Raw genomic sequence first — 27,026 nt, 5'->3', positions numbered from 1 at the left:
ATTGGAGCCAAATACCTGAGTCGATCAGTAGTCATGCATATCATTGCTCCACTTGGCATTTCAGCCCATAATATAATTTAGAGTCAGCAGACGAAACATGAGATCACCTGTTTTTTCAGTTGAATAAATGGGAAAGCAGTTGATTTAGGAAGGTCGTTTTTACTTCTCGGCTACCTGATGTGTGCATATGTGACAAAGAGGGAGATTGATGGAGAAATGGGGAAAAATATATTCAGTGGTGTTTAAATTTGAAACATATGGTTTGTGCAGAGGCCATGAAGGGTCACCGCCAGCCTGCAGAGTCTCAGGAGAAAGTTTAAAGAGCAACGTCTATATGTGTTCGACACTGAATGGAATTTTATTTTTGACTAGCTGCCAGATTTTAGCTTATTTAGATTTGGAGTTTTTGGAGCAGTTTTTTGTTACGTTTTAGTCTAACAGACAGTTCGAAGGAAAAATAGTATCAGCTTGTGATGAGTCTTGTCATTGATTAGATTTACATATCCTATTTACATATCCTACACTTACAGTACATATATACTATACTTACATCATTTTCATCATTTGTTTTGTCTGCATCTCAGGTATACCATACGTTTTTGATATGGAAAGGCATCCTTCTAACATAGTGATAAAAATAAACGAGATACAGGAAACTTGATGAACTTGATGGGAAGTTTTGCAGGTCATTAATCATCATAGCATAACTAGTTGAGAATTTGACTACAGTAGGTGATGGCTTTAGGTGAAACATCAGGAGCTCATGAAAGTTTTTAAAATTCATACTGTGAGTAACATGAATCCATGTGAAGCTTGGGCAAAAGTTCAAGATAAAAGACCTCGTCTTTGTGTTCTGTCTTTATTTTATGTCTGTTTTTTAACTCCTATTTTTCACAGTCAAAATACATTCATTCACATTTCCATCACCATACCTCATATAGCTGCAAATCTGCCATTCTGTCTTCCAGACCTACTACTACATAACTCACCTCCTCCCCATTCCCAATATTACCTCAGTAATATCCAAGGAGACTCGATCAAAGATGTCCATAACCTGCTGGCTTCGCTCCACAACTATCAGTGTCTAGACTAGACTCCTGTCCTTTTTCCTATTTTCAAAAAATGCTTTATGAGAGGCTTCACATTAATGGAGTCTAACTGTCAAAAATGAGTCACTAATATCAATAACTATTTTTATACCAAAGTCAGTATTATTAAATCCCTCGGAACCATGTATTTCTGTCCAAACTTTATTAGAAACCTGTTCAGTAGATGTTGAGTTATTTCAATCTCGACTGACCTTTGGACTGACCAACTGGCCAACATTGCTAATCCTTGGGCCACGCCACTTGAATGTCTAAAAATTCATAGTACCACATATGAACAGTGCCAATGGAAGTGCATTTTTGCAGTTTTTTGGTGGTCAACTTAGCAAAGTCACATTGTGGATTTATAGTATTCACTATAACCACAGTGACAAATTTTTCAAACTATTTTCCAGTACGATATCCCCGTGCAGCATCTACAGCAACCTGAAACAACCACATGATAAATATTAATCACTCTGCACATTTGGCGCTGTTGCCCTAGTGATGACATTCACAGACTGATTTTTTTCTATTTGTTTTTGACTGGCAAGCATGGCCTACCACCTGTGATGTGGTTTGGGACACACCAGATATTTAAAAACCTTTCTACGTGCCTGATCAATGGCTTCAAAACAGCTGAAGACATTTATTATTCCAATGAGCAAGACAGACCTGGAACAGTGGGATATTTCCTTCTATTAAAGAAAGTTCTCGCCTCCAAATGACTTGCTGGAAAAGGGTTTAGAACGGGTAGAATACTTTCCTGTTGAGTTCATGCTACACATCACATAAAGTCTGCATGCTGGCATGGCAAAGTTTTGATCTTCACATTTGATCTGGACAAGTTCATGTATCAAATGTCTGGCTGCTGCATGTCAGAGTGTTAACTGTGGAGCTGGAATGCAACAGAGTCTGCTTCTGTGTGTGTTACAGAACACTTCTGCTGAGGTGTTTTAGAAATTACTGGGAATGTCTGGAGTTTAAACAGGTGTTCAGCCAGTTCGCTAAAAAAAGATTTGCCTAGACCAAGATTGATTAATACCTGTACAATATGTGGCCTGCCTTTGTGTATTTGTTAAAGGTTGTAGAGTTTATACCCACCAGCTCTGTCACTCTGTAGATGTAGACCTTTCCCTTCTCCAAGCCTCCATTGAAGAACATGGGAGCTGCCACCAAAAGGTTGTCAGTCACACCGTCTCCATCAATATCCAGAGGTGCAATCTCACTGCCATAGTAGGAGCCAATCTAAAAATAGATGCATGTGTCATAAACAGATTTTCAACATGTATTAATCTTAATCCCTAACATTTAACATTTTGACTGAGTGCATGTATTTCCTAAATTCAAATGCCACAACACATGCTACTTTGTCACTTGATATTCTTGATATCTTCCCCACTGTCTGTTAAATCACATGTTGTTTGGGTTTGATGATTCACTGCTGTGCTTCAGTGGCGTCTGAACTTGAATATTGTAAACAAATATGGGCTTGCACTGTTTAAATGCAAGTGGTCAGAGGTCTGATACGGTAGTAGATGCTTAGACTGTGGCAGCTTTACAAAGTGAGGCTGCATCAGAGACTGGATGAAACATCATCTATTGGTTTTCAGATTAGAAACATGTGCCTATAAAAGCTCTTTTCTTATGAGTTGAGAGATCAAGAAAGGTTTCTGCAAAAAAACATCTGCTGCTCTGGATGAGCTGTTGCTGACAAGGTACAATGTAAGCTGCTGCAGGATCACTTCAGGCTTGCAGCCTGTGAAGAGTTGCCAGCCATGAGTGTAGAGGTCATTAACACACAATGCCATATCCTCTTGAAATGATGATCGCTTATAAATTTAGACTCAGATTGTGATATTAAAGCCTAACAGATTTGACATGCAGTTTACAGTCCTAATGTTGGAGTTTTATAACACCACCCATAATAATTGATATCACTAAATGAAACATAAACAGTAATCGAGATTACACACATTGAATCAGTCCTTCTGTCAGATCACCCTGTGTGTGTGCAGTGTGTCATGTTTATGTCATTTGGGCTTTAGCAGTGGAACAGTCATTTTATTGAGCTTAAATTTCAAACTCTTTTCCACTGAAAAATACTCCATGTCATGAAAATGTTTCCAACCATTTTGTCTTATTTTATATGTTCATGAATTGGAATAATTCTCAGACTTCTGAAGTGCATGGCCGCATAAAGAATCCCTCCCAATCGAACTTAGTCCCCAATAATTTAAATACAAGTAACCTATAAACTTTATCTTAAGTAATAATGGAAGGGGAAAAATACAAGAACAGCAAGGAAAAGCATTCTGGGAGAGAGCGGAGAAGAAATGCGACTGAGGGGGTCATGGCTGAGGAACATGGAGAGTGTAATCTACAGCTAGAAGTGGGGTCATTCAAGGCAGTATCGTCACCATCTTTGCAGACATAAGAATAATGGTCATAGAGATGAAGTCTGATCTGGGCAATTTCCAAGACAAAATCAGAGATGACTTGAAAAAGGAATTTGCTGCCATAAGAGAGGAAATTCAACAGAAGCTGGGCGGGATAGTAACAGATCATCTTGAAAGTACAACTGATGGAGTAGATGAGGCTAAGGTGCAAAGATCCAATACCGAAAAGTGGACTGAAGACTTCAAAGAGGCACTTAGTCAGACTCATGTCACCAGACATTGATCACCAGACAAGGTCTCTGCCTACTGAAGTCCATGAGTGAAGCATTTAGAGACTTACCTATGAGTGTAGCCACTACAAGCCAAGGAGAAGTCTACAGGTGAAGCTAACAGACGTGGAAACAGGCTGGAGGTATAACAGCATGCATTTTTATTGCATCCCAGAGGGAACTAAGGAACACAACATCCATCAATTTATCGACAATGTTATCAGAGGAACTCCTCGCTGGTGCCACAAAGTGCTCAACCTAGAAATTTGCAACCCAGTTCAGTGGCCATATACAGTACTTAAGAGTTTATCAAGAGTTTAAAACTAAAGAGCTGGCGCTGCACTCGGCCTGGAAGTAGAAAAGGATTTACAACAGTGACAAGAGAATCTACTTTGATCTACTTTGCAGAAATGCTAGCAAGAAGGAAGGCAGGTGCACGGACTAGGAAGATTCTTTGGGGAAAAGGGATACGATTTCAAACACCACCACCAGCCAAACTACGAGTTTTTCTCAACAGTAAGCCAATAACCCACAGGAACACAGCAGAGGGCTTGAAGGTACAGAGGGGTTTCCACCCAACATAAAAACAATTTGTATCCTATTCAGCAAGTCAGGTTTATACAAGAACTTCCTGTTTTTTAACTTATCACTTTAACAGGCACAGACACAAAGATTGCAGGGTAAGGGTCAAAGATTCCACTCAGCTGTTTATTTAACTCTGCATCTAGACAATATGAAGAGAACATGCTATGGCAACTCAATACAAGTATCTTGAATGATAGTACATTCAAGGAATGTGTGCCAAAATATCATATGGGTAACAACAGCAATGGAGAAGTATCGCAAAGTGTTTTGTGGGGTGCTGCAAAGACTGTAAGGAAGCTCATAGCCTTCACATCACAGAAAAAAGGGAAGATGTATAAAGCTGTCCGATTTACAAGAAAATCGGAAAGTTTTAGAGAGGGAACACATTGAAAGGAAGGAACTCCATATATTAGATCAAATAAAAAATGTCAAAAAGGAAATAAACTATATGAGAAAGGATTTGAGAAAAAAGTCACATTCGCTAAGCAGAGATATTTTGGCTCAAGGGCTCTGAAGCTTCTGGCATTAAGTTTAAGGAAGGAACAGGCAGAGAGCACCATGAAATGTATATATATATATATGAAATTTGGCACCCTAAAACTAAAAAAAGCATGCCATAAACTAGAGGATATGCAGGACATTTTTGAAAATTAATACAGAGATGTACAGGATATAAGGAACCAAATACAACTAGTCATCAGGAAATAAATACATATCTAGAATCACTAGATGTATCCTCCGTAGGCAAAGAACAGAAAAAAGCCTTAATGGCAGAGATTACCAAGGAGGAAATAGGAAAAGCAATATCTGGATTAAAGACTTACAAAGCACCAGGAGTGGATGGCTTTCCAGCTGACTGGTACAAGGTCTTTAAGGATCAAGTAGTGCTTTTACTTGAAGATAATGAACTACTAATAACATGGAGGGAGATAATCATCTTAGTTATTCCTAAAGAGGGGAAGGACAGAAAAGAATATAGCGCAACATAGACTATAAGTGCTATGCTTCAATATTGGCTAAAAGATTATAATATATATATAACTAGAACTAGTGAATCCAGATCAAACAGGCTCTGTACGTGACACTAATATTAGACTGGTGTCATTGATCATGTGTTTAAGGGGAATAATACAGCCATAGTGGGGGGATAATAGAGCCATGGTAATTAGTTTGAGAGTGGAAAAGGAATTTGATTTGGTTTGTTGGGAGTATCTGTAAAAACAAAGAATTGGAATAAAACTTGTGCCCTCAAAGTTAATTATACAGGAAATACTGGGTACCAAATTATCAGAGGAGATTTAGCTGAACATTTGGCTGAAAGCGTACTGGCACGGTTGTAACGGTCTGGTTTTTATGCACGTTATGTAAGATGATGAAAAGGGTAAGTGTTGAATTTATGTTTAGCTGCTTACTTGTAGTTGATTTTACTTTTAAGTTTCTGAATGATATAAGTCTGGTACCCTGTGGTGGTCATATGAAAAGGAGAAAAAAAACTGTGGCAGGCTACAATGCAAGAGGCTAATGGGCTGAAAAGGACACATGGACTGTGCAAGTTTAAATGAGATTGTCTTGCTTTTTCCAGAAGTAAAAACCATCAGAACAACCTGATAAATGCAGCTGAAGTCATAGCATAAATAATTAGGGCTATTATTTATCTGTTTTTCATCAGGGGTAATATGAGTACTATTATATAATAATGTCTTATGATATATTCCTTGTTGTATTGCTGCATTCTTTCAAAGCTGAGATGAGGCCTGCGTCAGTGAGTATTAAGCATATCTAATACACTTTTTCAAAAGTCAGTAACTTGTTGGTTGCTACCTGCTGGCCTTTGAGGGAGTGAAGTATGGTGAGGTTGCCCGAGTTCTTCAGGGTGAAGATGATGACTTTCCCAGTGTGGTTAAAACGTGGAGCTCCTGCTACAAGTAGACGGCCGTTTCTGGCTGACACCACAGACGTCACGGTATAACCTGTTCATATTAAAACATACACATGAATTCTTCTGCTATTCACAGACAGTAACCCACTAAAGTAGATTTAAAGAGTAACCTATATAGGATATTACTTGTGAGGTTTGTAATCCTGTATTTCATAGTCTGTAGATTAAGTGAATTGATTGACTGGTAATTAAATTGTACTAATGATTTTTTTCACTGGCAATACTCTTTGTTCCACTGTTGGTATGTGCTTAGAGTGATGACTTTGACATTTAGGTTGAATTTCATTAGTGGTGATCTGTATGACTCAAGGAAAAATTGTAAAATGTTGCAATTTGAGGAGTTAAAGCTCAATGAGCTGCATTCAGTTTCCCAGAGCAGGATGTTCTGGTTTCTCAGGTTTCTCAGATTTCTTCTTCTATTTCTTGTATTTTGCATTTCCCCACTTAAAATTCCACTCCCTCTCCGTATACTTTTCCACCTTCTCCTCTCATCTTCATACCCCCTTTTTCCCCCAGCTTTAACTTTCTTTCTGCCTGTCCAAAATTATGCTTCCACCTCATATTACTATTGAGTCTAGAACGGCATTGGCAGCCTGGTGGATAAGCTCAGAGAAAAACCACTGATGGTAAAAGCAGAGGTCTGTGGTGGTGAAGTGAGATGGTGCTGGATGTGATGGGAAGCACTGGAGCAGTAGGGCACTTTATAGAGATGGGTTGCAGCTAGGACAGTTGGTCCTAAACCACAGGTCTTGTACTAGGTCAGCCATACACCCAAAAAAGAGGATGTAAAAAGATATTAAAGGGTGATGACGTGAGAAAGTCCTTAAAAAGGGTTTCAAGCAAAACACTCAGAACTTTCAGTAAAGTTCTCCTCTCCTTAACCACATCTATAACAATCCAGTTCTGACTTTTCCGCTCTATTAAAAGAATTTCTCTATAACTCACCCAAGTAGGCACCATGGTTTTTGAGCTCCTCAGGGAACTCCAGTCTGTAGGAAGACTTGGGAGGGACCACCTTGCCCTGGCGTGTTTCCTTCAGCACTGCCCCGTTCCAATCATAAGCCCCAACAGCACCCACCAGAATCCCATCCTGTAGGCAAAGTGCAATAAAATTAATTTTCATTCACGAACATAGCAGAGTAATAAAGAATGAACTGGTTGTACTGGCTGTATTCCATAATGATGATGCTACAATCATGGAACGTATCATTTTGGAGAACATTATGTGTGTGTTTGGCTCATTTTACTGTAGTTTCAGTCAGATTAATGATAGTGTGGTAAAACCTAATCCTGGTAACAGTGATAAACACAAACTACATGTTTGGACTGAATTAACCACATCCGATCACTTTTATGCAGATGTTGCTACAGCATGAACATGTTCAGATATTTCAAAATTGATGGTCCATGTTAAGCTCTTGCAACAACCCAATAAGAGAGTAATTGTTTAAATCTCCTCATCCGTGTTTAAGAGATTTTTCTTATAAAGTTAGGTTTTGAAAACCACTGGCTGGATTGTATTCATGAATTAGGCAGCAATTTCATGTACACTCACCAAAGTTACACCAGAACATTTTCATAATTACAACCCAAACCATAGTGTGCAAAATTCAATGAAATCTGCCTCGAAGTTCATTATCAAATCACTGCTAAATCTTGATTACTGTGTATTTATGACTTGACATTCAACAAAGGAAACAAACCAGCATACAGTATGTAATTAGCTGTAGACACAAAGAGGGAGAGAGGAGGTATTTTCTATCCTCCATGGTTCACCATATTTTTTTTTATCTCCGACACTGTAATTATAGGGTACCTCTACTTAATGAGCTCAGTTTTCTCTTCTTTTGCAGTACACAATATGCCGACAACACATTTTCCAGTGTTTGAGCATATGCTGGAAGGCTTGCGATTCCTTCCTAAAAGACGGAATTGTGTGCTCACCAAGTTTGCACTACGTCACTCCCTGACAGCAGTGCTATGCCTATGTGGTTAACTGTTTTGGTCAAAATGGTCTCCATGGCAAATGAATGAAACCCCAAAACAGCTCAACCAGTGACCTATTTCTATTGCAGTAGGTCATACAGACATGCTATAGTGCTATGTGCCTGGCTTTGGTTTGAAAATCACCTCTTTATCGTACTTGAAGAAGAATAAGGGAATCATTTTTGCAAATAGGCCATAAGCTGTAACAATTTAACAAACACAGAGCAAAGTTTCAAGAGTGATAATTTTTTTGCATTGTATAGCTACAGTGAGCGAAACAAACTACAGATGGAGAAATTGCTATGTTTGCAGATGTATGAAACGTCTGGATACTATATGACATAAGCACCCTTCAGAGTTGGCACAAATCACATTCAGCAAAACCATCTGGGCCCTCAGGACTGTTTTTCTACTCTAAAGGCCTGACATTCTTTCCAAAAAGTTATCCTACTCTCAACACCCAGGTTGGTGTTGTTGAGCATCCTTGGAATCTGGCCTTGTGGACAAAATTTCCAGCCATTCCTGCCACCCAGCTGCAAATTCTGCTGCATATTTATTTTTCATCATAAATGGGATACATTTATTTCTCCCTTGACAAATCACGCAGTGAAAGGGGAACTGGAAAATCAAAGTAGTTGCTTCAGGAAATGTCTGGATGGAGCCAGAGAGAGAGGAATGAAAATCAATTAATTGTTATGAACAGCAGGTACAGTAAAGATGTGCCTTATCTTCCTCCTCCAGCTGTGTCACCCTCAAAGCCAACACACCTGCGACTATCTGCTCTTAGATACAATCATAAACCTCTTGGAAGTAAAAGAAAAAACACCGTATTCTGCAGCAGAACTGTCTCAGTCTGTCTTAGCTCCTCTCTAATATGTTTCCCTAGGGAACAAGTGGTGTCTTATTTCCCATCACTGCATGGTTGAAATGGAAAAAGGCCCGTCTCTTCTGTCATGGGCTCCTAAATCAGGATGACCTAAACCTCTGGGGCCCACACAGCAGGCACCTCACAGGGGACTGGAAAGTGATAAATGGTAGTTTTTGGGGAGGAGTTATGATGCGCCAGAAATTGAGACAATGTGTGTTGTTGACAGATGGTATGAGATAACGTGGTAGCAGAAGTCAGGCTCACCTCGACGTTGTGTGCGGAAAATCCAGCCTGAGACATCTGGAGACCAAACGCTGTCCCATTCTTACTGGTTCCTGTGTAAACAAGACAGTCAGTGAGAGTCTGAATCACTGAGCCATGACACTTAAGTTGGAGTCACAATGTGAATGTTTCATATTAAGAAGAAACATATTTTAAGTTCTACTTTTAAAGCAATTAATGATCGCTGTCATGATCAATTAATCTCTACATTTGATTAACTGTGTAATAAATAAAATGTATGTAATAGTAATGTATAAAACATGAGAAAAGGAGTAGAAAACGGCCCAGCAGATTTTCTAAGTGGTCAAAGTGACGCATATTTAAATGTCTAATTTTGTCAAACCAAAAGTCCAAAGCTCAAATGTATTCAATTTAAATGATATAGAACAGAGAAAAGCAGTAAATCCCCACATTTGAGACCAGGTGGGACAAGCTAATATTTGGCATTGTTGCTTTATATTTACCATAACTGATTATTAAATGCTTTGCACAGTAGAAACAGTTTGTGTGTAATCCATTAATCAGCTAATTGTTCTAGTACGAGTGACCACCATGCATTTTTTAAGATTATCAAAGCTCATCCATGTTTGTTACATTCAGTGGAAACACATTTAGTTAAAGTTAAAATATGAAAATATGAAGATAAAAAATGAAGTAAGAATCTTTTCATGTAAAAGTAAAGTAAAATGTAATGTCATGTTAATGTGCAGTAGAAAAAAATGAATTCCTTGCAACACCTTCCAAACTGAAGATGCGCTCTCCAAGTGCATCCACGATATCCTTCAGCGCTGACTCATCTGTTACATTAAAGAAGTGTTTGTCATCTGGGTCGCTGGCAATGTATTTGATTTCATTAAGGAAGGCCTCAGGGTTGATTCCTCTACGGTTGTAGTAGCCGAGGACCTGTGAAGATAACAGTAAACAGTAAACTTGTCAGTTCCTGAGTGAAGTGGATGAGGAATGGCCAATTTCATTAGCTTTGGCATGTTAATAGCCTTCTAACAGGTTAAAGTTAGCACCCTTTTGACAACATTTTAGAGTTTATTTTGTTTTTTTATAGTCAGTGCCAGTGCTTTCACTGATTCCAGTTGGTTTGGAACCAAATGACTTCAGAGCTTTTGCCTATATGCCCACAGCCAACTAAAGCCACTGGATGGAGTCAAGTATGTCATTTGCTAGCACCAGCAGTGGCACAAACCAAAGAATCATGTGGTCTGGAGGAGACCATTTACACCTTTAACTGCACTGCAGTTTATGTTTGGAGTTCTCAGTGTGTGTTTGGCTCCATTCTTAACTTAGCTGTTGGGAGACCTGCTTCAACTGTACTCCATGAGGTCACCTCATTAATGTTTATGGTGTTTTAATGCTGCACTGGAAATTTAGTAGCCATCTGCAAACTTAGTTAAAGTGTATAAAGTATAGAGTGTGAGCCCTAACCTAGGTGAATAATAGATCTAGCAGACTCACAGCAATGGCATAACGGGTGATGCCATCCCTCTCACTGTCCTCGATGGCTTGCTGGAGATCTGGACTGTCATGTGACTCTCCGTCAGTTATCACAATCATCACTTTCTTGGCACCACGCCGACCTCCTTGTTTAAAAGCTTGTGAACTGCAATATCATGCAATATATGTTCAGTAAAGTAAATTACAGAATAGAGGAGCAGTGGAGTTATGGTCCTCATGTGCAGACATGTGGCTGGAGATATCATACCGTGCTACGTTTATACCAAGAGCTGTGTTGGTCTCCTCTCCTCCACGCTGGTTGATATTGCGTGCTCTCTTCACCACTTCCTCAACTGACTTGTAGTCGCTGAGTTTGAACTCATGGACCACCTTCTCACCGTACTGAACAACTCCAACCTGGAAGATAAACAGCGATAATAACCACAATGGGTACAGTTACACTTAAGTGACGATTATACATGAAAGAGTCAGAGCACAGTAGACAACAAAAACCAAATGAACCTGCAAAAGAATTTGCTGAGTATTCAGAGGGAACATGTGACGAACCATTACCATTGTTTCTTTTTTTAGAATCCCCTTCTTCCTTATCTTACACACCTGTATTTGACCTGGTCCAATGTAGAACTTCTGAAGAATGTTAATGAGAAAAGCCTGCACTTCATACCAAGGGTAGATGGAGTTTGAGCCATCCAGAACAATCACTATGTCCATGTATGTCTCACATCCTGAAAAACATTCAGAGATGATAAATGATCATGAGAGAGAATGGAAAAAGCAGACGATTATAAATTATTAAATAATCTCCTGCTGTGACTAAAAACACTTATTATTTTTTTCTCCAACAGGAAAGAAACTTTAAAACTTACTTTGAAAAGCGGGTGCAATCGTTCTGGAGAACTTGAAGCTTGCATTGACTCTGGAGCATATGCCAGTGCTGTAGTAAGAGCTGCCACACTCGTAGGACCATAGTGGCCCACAAGCCTACAATATAAAAGAGAGCATTTATACAAGCAACATTATCAACCTCATTATATTACTGTGAATCCAAAAAGTTAGGTTCATGCTCTCAGAGAACTTCCACATGGAGAGCTGCAGCATGACAACCATGTAATCAAAAAACAATCTTGTGGGATTGTCTTATTTTCCATTTTGACCATTGCTATTTTACTGAATGTGTTCTTACTCAACAACTTCTGCAGGAACAGACTATTACTGTTTATTAAATCCCAAGAAGATAAATCCAATGAGTTTTTAAATGTTCTCACCACAAAGCTGTTGTCTTTAGGGTTAGATGTGAGCGTCATTCCCAGCCTCATCTTGTCCTTCCGCTCTGATACATTGGTCAGAGATATCCTTCCTTAAGGGAAAATGAATGTCACTGAGATGATCTTGGATGTTGTTCATACTGTATATACTTGAATACACATAAATACATGCTCTATCCTTCAGAGACCAAACAGAACTTCCACCATCTGGGACTTGGTGGTTTGTTATTGCTGTCTGGCCAGCCAAAGCAGCGTCTACATGCCCAGATCGAAACGTTTACTCGATAAAACTTCATGTGCCCAACTAACCGGCACAACACATGTGCAACCGATATGAAGAAGCGTGCGGTGAGGTGTGTGGTACGACACACACGTGGAAATGTACATCAACCATTAAAAAAACAGTAAAATGTGGAATGATTGGTATGGTACTCACTTCTGTCTCACACATGCCACCATCATGCTTGCTGAGACACACATAGAAAAGCATGCAGACATCACAACAACTATACATGCATTTGTACAGTAGTCTATGATTTTGCAGTAATTATTGAATGGTGTTGTGGGATACAATACCTAGGTTAAGCTTGGAGCAACCATTTCCATTGGTTCGTTTGCTCAGTGAACATTTATATACATCCCCCGTCTGGTAAGGACCATTCATTTCATATGGAGCCCCCACTAATAACCTGTAAAAACACAATATCCAAAAGTCAGAATTGACAGAGCAATAGATTGACAATAACTTTTCTTCAATTTAAGAGAAAGTCTTTGCCTGGTAACTAATTTTCTGAGGGAATATAACTGTGACTATTAACATCAGTGACCCACACAAAACACAAGCACTAACAACACAGTCACCTGGAAGATTTTTAACCATTATTTAACCTGGGAAGTAAACTAAGCATGTTAAGCAGGCCATAATATTGTCTGTGTATCTAACAGAACATAATATATAATACATATCCTGATAATTTCACTACTAATGTGCCAATTTGTCACAACTGCTTATTTCTACAATATTTCCATGGGTACTAATGTATTGTTACAGTGTGGTTAAGTTTCGGCAATTAGAACCACTTGGTTAATGTATATCACTTATAATGTAGAATAGTTAAAAAGACTATTTGTAGGTGCTACGTTTAGTGCCCTAAACAAGGGCACCTTCATAGTGATTGTTCAAGAGGGAGATGCGTTACTTTGTCACTTTTACCATCAAAATTTAAAACAGACTTGTATTCCTTGCTCTAAACTGTGGTCCCAACTATCCATGTTGCAATGCTCAGTGGGGTATTTAGAGGGAATAACTATTATAGTTATAGTTATATAAGCTGTCAGATCAATAAAATGAAACAGGAGGAATCTTTTGGTCATAGACCACTATAGGATCGTATTCAGATTTCCTCAAAGAGCTGTGTGGAGTGCTGGACATTCTTTTCACATGACGTCGTCTCTGCAAGGAGTCAGTCCTGCACTTGACTTCACAGTGGGTTTCCTTTGAGGGGTCATTGTGGTCTTATAAATGTCACTAAAAGGGTTTAGATGACTTGATGTGATGGAAGATCTTAAAAAAAAAGTCTGGAGTATTTACTTCTGGAGTGATGAAGGGGATAAAGGCCTTAAAGGGAGCTATAATTCAATAGAATTTCAGAGATAAGAACTCTTTGTGTTCTCAAATAGGATTACAGCTGTTTCATTTATCACTGATAATTTCTGTATTCTCAGTCATGAAAGACCTTTAGGGTTTCATCCTATGTCTTGTGATGTGTGTTTGTTTATCAGCATTTCTACATCTTGCCACTGTAGTAGAGTCACAAGGTTGAATGTCCATTCGCCTCAGGATTTCATATATCTCAAAAGATAACTTGAACCAGACAGATTGCCCTTAGCTCAATGGGGAAGTTTCAAATGGAAGAAATACAATAAAATCCACATGTATTAACCCTGCAATAAATACAATCATACTGGCAGGCATTTAAAGAATATATAACACCACAATCAATGAGAACACAGCAGAGTAAGTTCAAATTAATTTAACGTAGTGAATTAGTAGACAAATCTTTAGCGTTTGGATTTCAAGGTCAAGGATTTTAAACGGCTCCAAACTCCCAAGAAAACAGTCTGATAACATTTAGTTGGGAAGGCGTGTACTCAGAGCCTCCCTAAAAGTGACGCAAGATTAGCATGACATTTTTCGGTGGATTTTCAGTCCAATTTCAGTGGAAGTCAAGGGTGTCCTGAGGATATCTTTGTACAGACTTTGATTTATTGTGTTTGTATGTGTTGTTCTGGGAGACAAGCTGCTGCATATAGCTGTGTGGATACGGAAAGTTGTATTGATTAAAGATGTAATCTTGGTCAAGCACCATTTGTTAAATGAATTGAATTTGTTAAATGTCCTATCACCTCAGGATTTTTTTATATCCCAACAGTACTTGACACACACAGATTGCCCTCAGCTCAATGGGGCACTTTCATTTATTTTACCTAGGGTCCCCTCAGTTTTCACTACTGTTAAAATGATGAGGGACTGGGCGCACAGGTGGTCGAGTGGTTAGAGCGCATATAAGCAGCCGACCCCAGTTCGAATCCCAGTCGGAGGTCCTTTGCTGCGTGTCACACCCCCCTCTCTCTCCTATGTTTCCTGTCTGTCTACTGCTAAATAAAGGTGTCTATACCAGACAAAATCTTTAAAAAAAAAGAAAAAAGAAAAAGATGAGTGACCAGTAGTGAGTGCTCATTCAATGACTGAAGAAATACAGTATAAAGAACACAGAGCTGAACGTTCATGGGGCAAAAGTTGTGTTCAGATGACGTCTGTGAGAAGATAGAAGAACTGATTCATGCATAATGGTTTGATTCATAATGGTTTGATTCTCACATTTTAGTCTTTGACACATCAGTCACAGTTCTAAGCTTATTACTGATAATAATAGTGAAATTATTGATGAACAGCCTGAGGACTGCCTGAACACCGACTCCAAACCACTTTTTTTTTGAATAGGCAATGTTTGATCCTTTTTGGATCAGGTCAACTGTTTTGCACCTACTGTACATGTGATGTACACATAGATATGCTGCTTCCTCGTTCTGTACTTGATCTTAATGCTAACATCAGCATAAAATAATGACAATGTTAGCATGATGTTTAGAAGGTAATGTTTACCATGCTCACCATCTTAGTGTAGGATGTTATCATACTAACATTTTCTAGTTAACATTAAATATAAAGTAAAACTGAGGCTAAGAAGAATGTCACTAGTTTTGAAGATATTTGGTCAAAAAACTAAATATTGGACGACTTGAAATTTTACCTGATAAAGTCATTTGATGGAAGGTTAAGGGATCACCAAATTCAATTCAGTTCATTCTAAGGGGGACATGAAGGTCTGCAGCAAATTTCATGGTAATCCATCCATTAGTTATTGAGATGTTTCAGTATAAAACCAACATGTCAATGTCACACTGGCACTTAAGGAAAAAGGTTTTCGCCCTTTGGGAACCATGAATGTCTGCACCCAATTTCATGGCAATCATTCTAGTTGTTGAGATATTTCAGTCTGGGCAAAAGTGGTCTAACTAACCAACAGACCAGCATTGCTCTTCTGCTTTTCCTACAGCCAAGCTGCTACCGTAGCTAAAATATATCTTAAACAGAAGTTTGATGTTCATGCTGAAAAACATCCATTTTGGATCAAGTCAACTGTTTCAAAAGTTTTGCACCTACGTGTAATGTACACATAATTACGCTGCTTCCTCGCTACTGAAATTAATTTCATCATTGTATCAACATATTTTATTACTCCGACATAGTTATAGTGGTCATAGTAACTTCCATAGACAATAATGGACTACAATCCTTTTTTGTGTATGTACTGATGGTTCAATTAATTTGAGTGTTGTCAAATTATTGTGAACCATAAGGATGAATCGTTATTAACAATAAGGATACTGAAATGTCCCAACTTGAAACATTTCACCCTGTATAGTCTTTTTATAACTGAATTTTTCTACGCTTTTAATATGATGTTCAGTACAAATTCCTGCTCAATGCCAAGCTGTATCTTAAACTAATCACATTCCTGGAAAAGGTTCAATAAATACAGTGCTGTAAGTCAACATGGAATTCAAACAACTGAGCAGTCCAAGTGAAAATCACAGGGAAAGCAGTGGGCAATGGAGCAACTTGCAGTTCAGTGGTTCCCCAAAGAAAAGACACTTGACACCACTTTATAGCAAAAGCAGACCACAGCCAAGCCCCCCCCCCCCCCATCAAACAATTAAAGAGAGACAAATCTTCAGCTTTTGAACTTCTAGGTCAGGCTCAGGATCCCCTGAGATTTTAAATAGCTCCAAATTCCCAAGACAACACATTTAGTGACATTTAGTTGGAAAGGCGTGTACTTAAAGCCTCCTTTATTGTTATGTGAGGTTAGCATGACATAATATGATTTCAGTGGACGTCAAAGGTGTCCGGGTTATATTGCTTTAGACTTATAGACTTGGTTGTTTTGGATCGACACGGGAGACGAGATGCTACCTACAATTGCAGGGATACATAAAATTTTACTGGTTAAAAAGTTAAACTGGGGCAAACTTCATCTGCTGAGGAAGATTGTGTGATACACTCAAATGCTACGGGACAGACTTTGTGGTCAGTTTGTTTTTTCAACTGTTTGGCTCAGATTTCATGCTCAGTCTGAAGTACGTGTAGGTCTTGGTGTCATGTGGCCTGCCGTCTTTATTCAGGAATTTCTTTTAGCACAGTTGTGATGGATGTTATATTCAGGGCACATACAAAGAAAATGTAGTACCAGTTATGATTTGACATTTTACAGCAGCAACTGAGGACAAGGGGAAATGTTGTTCAAACAGTCCATCACTGCACATCAAAGAGTGAGTCATATGGAAGTAAGCTGCAATGTTATTGCTCTTGAAGCCAACTTTAAAGTCTCACAGACTCTGGAAATCATTTTCACCGCAGAGGCTCCAACCGTGCTCATATTTTCATAGCTATTAATATCATGATTATTACTTCAGTTATTGCTGTGCTTTGGCAAAAGGAGACACTGCAGCACAAGTTCAGGTCAGGATACGGCTACCTTGATGAAAAGGGACCATTGTTGCCTTTGACTTGGACGCCTGCCTTGGGTACTCCTGAATTTCACCAGAAGCTGTTCAAACAATCATGTTCCAGAGCTCATTAGGGTCAAACGCTAGGCATCATCACTGCAAGAATGGTAATGACACTGAAAGAAATAACTTGACCCAAAATGAATCCGTGGACATTTTCCACCATGGTTACCGGGGAATACAGGATTTTGGGGTTTGAGGAAGCGCCATCTCTAAGCCCAGGCTGTCATTAATGTGATAATGTTTTTCATATTTGGAAGCAGGAGATGTATACGCTGTGAAACCACATCCCTCGTCCCAAACATGAGTGTGCTACTCCGATGTCACGCTTGCTCATCACATTCCATTTGTCTGCATTAACTGGATATGTGCTCTAATGTTAATGCTGCCTCATAAATCGAAGGAAATGCAACAGTCACAAAATCATTTTGTAAAGACATCTACTTAGCATGTCTGTTTCACTTGATGTATTGACCAGGCAGTGACAGGGCAAATAGATGACTTAGATGATGCAAGTATATACTAGATGCTTTAACTTACATGTTGGCCTTTTCCAGCATGAACATCAAACTTCTGTTTAAGATATATTTTAGCTATGATAGCAGTTTGGCTGTAGGAAAAGCAGAAGAGCAATGCTGGTCTGTTGGTTAGTTAGACCACTTTTGCCCAGACTGAAATATCTCAACAACTGGAATGATTGCCATGAAATTGGGTGCAGACATTCATGGTTCCCAAAGGGCGAAACCTTTGTCCTTAAGTGCCAGTGTGACATTGACATTTTAGTTTTATACTGAAACATCTCAATAACTAATGGATGGATTACCATGAAATTTGTTGCAGACCTTCATGTCCCCCTTAGAATGAACTGAATTGAATTTGGTGATCCCTTAACCTTCCATCGAATGACTTTATCAGGTAAAATTTCAAGTCGTCCAATATTTAGTTTTTTGACCAAATATCTTCAAAATTAGTGACATTCTTCTTAGCCTCAGTTTTACTTTATATTTAATGTTAACTAGAAAATGTTAATATGATAACATCCTACACTAAGATGGAGAACATGGTAAACCTTCTAAACATCAGCATGCTAACATTGGCATTATGATCATTTTATGCTGATGTTAGCATTAAGATCAAGTAGTCTTACAGAGCTGTTAGCATCTTGTTTTTCTGTAATTATTTCTGCATTGTTCCTCAGTCCTAAAAGAGGCTTCTCCTTCGCACTTAGAAACTTGATTTAAAGTCCGTAACATAGACATTACAATCATATGATTGTGAGTATTGTGTCTGAACTAAAATTCAATAGACCAAATTATGTTTTCCTACCTCACTCAGGAGGGGTTCTTTGCAGCTTTGCAAATTAGCCAAATAAAGAGAACCCTATTTAAGGCCAGTGGTGAAAGACTTCACAGACTCCCTGCAGTTCTCTGTGGTGTGCAACTCGTAACTGAGCTGAGGAGTAAAGGTCAGGTCTCCACTGAGGAGACCTGGTACAAGTGTAGAAAAATAAACAGTGGAAATAGAGAGTGGGAGGCTTCTGAGGTGCATGGCTCAAGTATGCTGGTACGTATATCCTGTCAGTTTAAAGACCCAAGCTCTTTGCCAGTTGGAGGTGATATGGCCTCTCCTCAGGTCTCCATTGAGGGTCTACTCTGGCAGAGTGTTTAGAGCACCAGAATTCTGGGGAGACACATGAGGAAATGACACATTCTTGACATGCTGACCTTTCCTCAACTTGGTAGCTCCACCAGCAGACAGAAACTGTCAACTGACCTGACAAAGATGTCTAAATCTCTTGATGCATCTAAAGTCAAGCATGATGATGTAACGTATTCAAATCTCACAAAATGTGGTATTTTAAACCACATGCTTACTGGCTTTATATGAAGTGAAAAAGTCAGATAAGTTTTCTTTTCCACATACTGTCTCAATATCTAAGATACATGAAAGAGCCTGTAAACGACTTGTCCAAACACACTTAAATCAATAAGCACTAGTTTCTTAATTTAGTCTTCAAAGAAAGGCTTTTGAATTCAGCTGCATGCCTGTCTTATTTCAGGTTCGGGTCATAAAAAACTTTTTTACAGCGTCACTTTCCAGCTGTGATTCTGTTCCTATTCAAACACAGGGCTGAGGGTTTGGAGAAATCAGACAACTCTGGAAAAGTTGACAGCGCTGCAGTTTGGCACAGATGCTCACAGGCAACGTCAGTAATTGTGACAATTTAAATTCTCTTGAAAGCTCAGTTGAGGTGAAACCACTTGAGGGGAAAGAGGAGGTTAGAAAGTTAAAAGGCATAAATGGTCAGGGACAACTTATGATGTCCGGTACAATTTACTGAAAGAAGTGTATCACCAAAAAACAGCTTTATTTATAAAGTCTAAGTATATACAAGCAGACTTTTAAATATCCTGAACACAAATTCACCCAATCAGCAGAAATGCTGACACTTGGTGTGCACATGTTCTGCCACAGAGTTGCAGTCGGACGCTTCAAAGATGCATTTTGATCCTTTTGAAACAAAAGAACTGCTGATTCTGCCTGATCATTGCCCCATCAGCACATTTACCTTGGGGAAAAAATTAAAACCCTCACAAGCCTCCAAGTTAATAAACATGAAAATGACATGTGTGGAACTAAAAAGGTCTAAAACAGTGAATAGGATCTGTAACAAAATTGTATGAACACACAAAAGCCATGCACCAAAATAATCAGATTTATAAAAATGTGCTTGCACTTTTTCCCTTTATGAATCACAATCAATTTGAAAGTGACTGGATTGATGAGTGGATGAGGCAGATTGGGTTTTTGTGGCTAGGAGTATCAGGAAGACTGAAAACACCAGTGGATCAGAGAAAATGACCTGATTATCTGACTTCCTCTTGTTATCCCGATGTTTGGTTTTGTTTAGGTATTCACCTACTCTGAAAAGATATTTTAATAAAACTTGAACAAATTTCTACAACTGATGAAGATCATTATATCACATGTGGTTGAGGTGAAAAGGAATCAGTATTCAATTCAATTGAATATTTATATAGCGCCAAATCACAACAGAAGTTATCTCAGGGCACTTTTCACATCTACAGTAGACCGTACCCTTTATTTTACATAGACCCAATATTCCCCCATGAGCAAGCACTTGGCGACAGCAGCAAGGAAAAACTCCCCTTTACCGGGAAGAGACCACAAGCAGAACCAAGAAGAGGCCAGCCAGACTTCCCAAAATCCTGCCACCTGCCACATCCTGGCATCATCCTGGCCTTTCAGCAGCACTGGGCTGCTCCTCAACTGACCACGAGTGTGAGCACCATGCAGCCCGGCCCTCTCCTCTCTCTGCACTCTGGGGGCCGGGAACGTAATGGTAAACGGTAACACTGCCGCCTTTAATGTTTATGATGAAGTGGATCTATAATTAATGTTTGGTATATAGTGAAATTAAATGTGTGATAGGAATCATTATATATTATGGGAAGTAACGTGTTTTTCAAGCTCTGTTTTGTACATAGGCAATGTTTATAAATGGAGCCCCTGGTTCAAGTGGTGAAAAGTAACCAAGTCCAGCATTTAACAACTGTACAATTTTATGGTTAACTATTTCCACTTTACTTTAAAAGCATGCTATTTTTTTACTTTAAAACATAGCTACTTAAGCTCAAAATTGAAATAATCTCAACATTCAATACATTTCATAGTGATTCCTGTACTTTCTCCTCTCTGCAGATTAAGATTTTACATAAAAACATATGATTAAATTATAAATATGATGCATTGCAGTTAAAGTTAGTACTTCCTAAAGAGCTAAAACAATATATGTTAGATATCAGTGCATCCTTTACAATTAATAGTATAATACATAATAACTCAGATGAGAAAATATTGGAGTACACTACCACTGTTTGGTATAAGGCGAATGTTCACAAACTTTAGCCAAACTACCACTGACTGTGTACCGTAATAGGAAATAGATACAACCATCCCCAGCTTTGATTACTGAAGGTAGAGCAATTCAGTAGATGAAAACCATTATTTTTATTCTTTTAAATAATTCTTTCACATTCAATAATAAAGTGTTTTTCACCTCCCCTCAGATCTTGCAGCATTCTTTACTCCAGCTGAGAGCTGTCAGACCGACACACACACTCACCCAGACTCACACACAAATATACAGAACCTTCCTTGAGTATGCGCATGCAGCTGTGTTCACAAACCCACACCTACGCACTCTGTTGCACTGACTAAACAGTCACTTTTAAACTAAATCCAGAGGATGACTAACCCATCTGCAGAGCAGGCAGACAAGTAGTAACAAAGGGGTGAAATCAGCCAATAGAGACTGTGGTCACAATAATAATATAAGATTATGTAATATTTCATTGATATAGGACACATTTGAAGAAGTGTTTACTTTTATTGCATCATTAATGTAGAAGACTTTCCACCATCATACAACTATTTTATTACTTAATAAAGACCCTTTTATATAAGATGTATGAACACTCAATAAAGATGCCAAAATCCCAATCCCTGCAGCTTCACTTGGCTGTATGTTGAGTGTGTGCTGCACTATTCTTCCACTGTAAATGTTTTCACCTCGTTCTCAGACATTTACCTCAGTTGCAGTAGTGTCTCTGGTGAGCTTTATTCCACAGATGTCAGCCTCATCAGACCTTTTCAATTCTGGCAAAAATAGAAATTGGACCTGACTGTATAATCAACATTGTCACTGACATGTGTGTCCTGTGACAAAGGAAAGTTTTAAATTTTGTGAGCTGGCAGCTCACAAAACCCTAACCCTACTTCACTGTCCAAGTATGTAACTGTCCCTTCCTGTGAACTAAGAACTTAGTTCCTAATCTTAAAGACAGTAGGGACATGGATGCTTTTCAATTTTTTTCTTATTGTTACCAAATCCCGTGACAAGACCAAAACCAAAAATGTATTGGGCTGCGTCTTGATACTCTATGACTTCCCAACTCTGTGTGTGGCTCCCAGCCCCAATCCTATTCAAGACCTTTAAAAACAGACCACAAATGTATACTTGTACATTGTTAAATGGCTTAAATATTAACTAAAATTGCTGGAACTGAAGTGTTTGCCAAATGCTACTCAGTCACAATAGATTGTGCTTTTTATTGGGAACTATTAGTGAGTATTTATGACAGCTGCATGGTGTTTATGGGATTGACTCAAAATAAATTGCAGTTCCCATGTTCACTGTAATGAGGTCATCCAGTGCAACATTGATGTGTTTTTAATACTTTTTGAATGGACATCTACAGCACAGAGGAATAAGTCATATCAGGCTTTGGTTACACAGGCTACACTTGTCAGTAGGATGTTTGTTGTTCACAACAAAATAAGTACCAGAATGATCCTTTAACCACCAAAAGCCAAACCCTTACTGCAAACAGAAGCTATGCCTGATTCTAAGGTTAACCCTAAAACAGTCCACTGACAAGTAACAACTGGCTTAAATGTCCACACAAACATAAAATACAACATACATTCACACACATGCATACACGATCTCCGATGTTATCATTCAGCAGAATATAGTGATTTCATTGGAAGCTCATGGTATACAAATACAATACTTCCTGTCTATTCCCACACACTGCCTACAGCAGGATAGGCCTCATATCCCAAGCTACCTTAGGGTGATGAAGGATGGATAACTTGTCAGACAGAATAGTAAAAATTATCAGCATGAGACAGTAAGCCCTGTATGGTATTTACTCCATAAACACTGCTGCTCTTGTATTACTAGTGCAGCAGTGTAAGAATTAGTATTATACCATAGCACGATTATTTAAAAGCTTGGGTGTGAGACTTCTGGCAGTGAGAGTAATTATAAAAACAGCTAACAAACGCTCATGTCATAGGCTCCTTTGTAGCCTACTCTGTTGCTCCTGTTGCAACTGTAAAATAAACTGTTTTGAGCATCACAATCACTCAGTCCACTAACATTTGGAAAGTTGAGAAGAGCTGCCAGACTAAATGACTTTATCCCCATTTAAATTAGCAGAGGAACTGGAAGTTGGCCTTTTTGGGCATTGAAGTCTGTAGTGGACATGCTGTGTACATAGAGCATGTGCAGTAGGCTTTCATCTGGTCAGTGTGGGAATGTCGTCACCAAACGCCAGATTGAAAAACCTTGTATAATGTGAAATACACAGAGATTTCCCTGGTAGTGATAGACTTCATGAGCAATGTTTGAACTTGTTTGGCAAGGGCTTGAACGTAACAGATGTTCATTTAAAAGTTCCACCCTGCAGGTTTAAGGGAATCATGACCAATTAAACAAGTCCAACAACAAATTGAACAATATTGACAAAAAGGCCTGCAGTGGGTTAAGAAATGCTGAAGCCAGTTTTTAGTAATGGCCTTTTTACTTACTACCCTCAAAACTGGAATTCTTTTAACTTGAAATGATGAGTTAAATTACTGTTCTGCTGAGACTTCACTCAACTACCTAAATTAAGTTTTTTTTTAAACAACTGCGACAAAAACTGCACAGATTACTTTTGTGTTCTCCAAAGTTCCATCACACAACTTGCCTAAAACTACATTTGTGTCCTGATTCATCTTTGGTTGGTTGAGTTCGCCGGCACCAAGTGGTACACATCATCACACATCTTATCATCAGCCGCCAAAGGAACTAAACTCAACACTGCAGCATACATTCATTTTCACAGCACTAGTTTCTAAGGAAACATGATCAGCATATTTGCAGACTTCACAGCATGTATTGTTTGACTCTCCAAAGACTCATATTTGTGTAGCTTGAAGATACCATTCATTTATTCATTCATTCAAAAAACTTAAGATGAGTCATTGTTGTTTCTTCTGATAATAATGCAAACAAATCACGATGAACCAAATTCAGTCCCTACACCTGCAGACTTACAATTTAAAAAAATGACAATTACAGCAACTTTGCTTGCTGTCCATGACTGTGGTACAAAGTAACAAATAAAAAAATGACTCTTTAAACTCAGTGACATTTCGTAATGTGAGGTTGCTGATTCAACTTAATACCTTCAAGTTTATGGAACTTTTTATCTTTAGTTAAGCATTTAAACAAACAACCAATACGATCATTTTTCTGCGCCATTGATGTCGTAAGTGAAAAACAGACATATAATAAATATACTGTGTACAAAGAGAACTAATGATTTACACACACACACACACACACACACACACACACACACACACACACACACACACAGCTGAAACTCGGCATTATGCCACCACAGTGCTTGCCAATAGACATTTTGGGGATGCCAGAAGCTACTTTTGGCCACCGCAGGGTGCCAGTTGGCCTAATAATAGTGTGCATCAGGATTCAGGTTGTGCTATGAGGTAATATGATGAATGTGATATCCAGCTCAGGACTACAGATTGTTTTGCAAGCACAAATTAATGGGAGGAAACTTTACACACCACAGGAGACGTACAGTAGATCACTGTCTTTCTGGGGAAAAAGTTTAGACATCCAATAGTCTCATTGCCAAGTCAGACAGTCTGTCAGCACTGTAGCATGTCAGTACTGTGTTTTACAATTGTTATGTACTTGACCTCTCAATCTCAGCCATAGATCACCTGGTTAAATTCTGGCTGTTTTACAGAAACTAAAAATATGCATTACAATATGACATACTGATATCTTACTTCATAAATATAGATGATAATAGTTTAGCTCTGCAATAGAAGTTGTCACCATGGTGCAAGAAGCCATAAAAATGTCAATACTACAGCTGTTATTCCAGTTGCTGAAACACTAAAATTCAAATTAGATCCAAGTAATACTTGACTTCCACATAATTTCACTGGAGCTCCTGCAGAGAATTCAATTTGAGGTCGGATGATAGATTGGCTATCTTGAAAATGATAATAATTTGCTTATATGACCTATAATGATGTGAGATTCCTGACCATGAGTGATCTTCAAAAGAATTCATTTAGAATTATGTATGTCATTAGTTAGTATTAGTTCAGCTATCTTTACAAAAACATACACTGTAGGCAGGTGCAAAACATCAGAGTCTTTGACTGCTTTGCATAAAAGTAGTGTATATTTCATATAAGCTACTTACCATTTTTCTCCCCCCGCAGCCACATGTTGCTGAACAGTGTATCCAAACTGGGCTTGTTTCGGACCTTTGATGATCCTGTGTCTTTTTGTGTCGATATTGAAGCAGTCATGGAATCCTAGAAAAGAAAAGACAATTCTTGTCAATTGAGGCTGCAGAAGATCTAAATACTTCTACCATCATTTTGACAAAGTACAGAGGCCAGTAATATTAGCCAAATCACAAAAATTCTGGCTTTCAGTAACTCATTTTAGTATCTGAATGGAACATCTTCATTGATTGATTTTCATTGGTTGACTAGACAGTAACATCTGGCCTAAGTGCAACAAGACATCCTTACTCATCCTTAAAATAATCCCTCCTCTGTCTTGTGTCTGTTTAAGTCCCTGCTCCACTCTAAACACAGACAGGAGACAGTTATAAATTGTATATGCAGACCAGCTGAGGTGTCTGTGACTGACAAGTTTGACTGACAGTCATCTTGCAGACATTTCCTGCACATTCATAGCTGGGGATTGGTTAAACAGCGTAGGATCAATGTGACCACATATTTAGGCAATGCTTCATTCCAATAAGAACACAGGAACTACAAAAAAACTGCACCTAATACCTTGCAAATGCAATTATAAGAATGGTAAAGAGACTCAACAAGAACATCAGTGTTTTATTGTTGCAGTTAATGTGAAGTCTGACCTGAAAAGATGCAGGACAAGAAAAAAACAAAAGGTGGCATGAGACGTGTGATCAAAGCAAATGTGTTTTCCCAACTGTGTGCTTAACTGTCTCATATAGGTTAGCAAGTGGTAGCCATGCCAGGGAATGTCTGCTTTTAATTAACATACCAATCAGAGAAGGTGTTTTTCAGATTTTGCATGTCACAAAGATACCCAATACAGCCTTTGAATGCTGACAGCATCATTTGGCTTTTAACTTTCCATCAGAGGAGATTTGTACTGTGTGAGGACACTGAGGTGCTGAGATTTTCCTTTTGGCACAGGAGAAGGGGAAAAAACGTAATCGTCTACCACTCAGACTTCCTCTCGATCCATCTCTCTCCGCTCATCTGTCTTCTACTTAATCTACTGCTGATCTTTGTTTCTCTAGTTGCCAAACCTTTCATAAGCGTTTCTGATCAGCGCTGCTACTGTAAAGTCAAGGATCATGTCAAAATCTACTCTGATTGGGGACAAAAATACATTAAAAAAATCAAGTATGAGAGAAAATAAAGCTTACTTAATGCTAAATGAGACACATGGTTTGGTTTTTAAAGGAGTTTTGAAGCAGATTATTTCTTAAAAACCATGTGTTTTCCACAGTTTCTGTCACACAGCTGGGCTGAGAGCACAAAGGCTTCTGGTTTTAACCACCACAAACTCCCCCCTTCTTACATCTCTGCGGCTCTTGTCCATACACAGTGGGGCTTATTCAATCCCTCGTCCTCACGCTAAACATCCCCTCTCACAGCTCTCTCTCCATCTGTGAGGCTCTAGGGTCACATCAAGTCAAGTGAGCCTTTTCTTCTCTGTTGGGGGAAATTCAGCTGAATGTAGGTGAAGAACTGAACATGTAAAATTCAAATTAATCAGGTGACAGCTGAGGTCATATTAACAAACGTTCCACAGGAGTGAATAGTATGACTTTACATTGGT

At 38.7% G+C, this 27,026-nt stretch overlaps 1 protein-coding gene across 1 annotated transcript in view; it reads right to left on the bottom strand.

Moving 5' to 3' along the window:
* itga11a (integrin, alpha 11a) overlaps nucleotides 1–27,026 on the bottom strand; it is a 51,215-nt gene that overhangs the window by 18,680 nt on the left and 5,509 nt on the right. The window contains exons 2-13 of the mRNA XM_053316540.1: nucleotides 25,381–25,515; nucleotides 12,722–12,834; nucleotides 12,146–12,237; nucleotides 11,747–11,861; nucleotides 11,478–11,605; nucleotides 11,128–11,276; nucleotides 10,881–11,025; nucleotides 10,151–10,316; nucleotides 9,396–9,466; nucleotides 7,223–7,367; nucleotides 6,160–6,308; nucleotides 2,190–2,333 (exon numbers count right to left, since the gene is read on the bottom strand). Of these exons, the coding sequence (XP_053172515.1) occupies nucleotides 2,190–2,333; nucleotides 6,160–6,308; nucleotides 7,223–7,367; nucleotides 9,396–9,466; nucleotides 10,151–10,316; nucleotides 10,881–11,025; nucleotides 11,128–11,276; nucleotides 11,478–11,605; nucleotides 11,747–11,861; nucleotides 12,146–12,237; nucleotides 12,722–12,834; nucleotides 25,381–25,515 (1,552 nt within the window). The remainder of the gene's footprint in view (nucleotides 1–2,189; nucleotides 2,334–6,159; nucleotides 6,309–7,222; nucleotides 7,368–9,395; nucleotides 9,467–10,150; nucleotides 10,317–10,880; nucleotides 11,026–11,127; nucleotides 11,277–11,477; nucleotides 11,606–11,746; nucleotides 11,862–12,145; nucleotides 12,238–12,721; nucleotides 12,835–25,380; nucleotides 25,516–27,026) is intronic.

This window comes from Scomber japonicus, chromosome 1, assembly GCF_027409825.1.
Source record: "Scomber japonicus isolate fScoJap1 chromosome 1, fScoJap1.pri, whole genome shotgun sequence".
In the NCBI taxonomy this organism is placed as follows: Eukaryota; Metazoa; Chordata; class Actinopteri; order Scombriformes; family Scombridae; genus Scomber; species Scomber japonicus.
The sequence above is the reverse complement of the archived record's forward strand: the minus strand, read 5'-3'. Positions and strand labels throughout refer to the sequence as shown.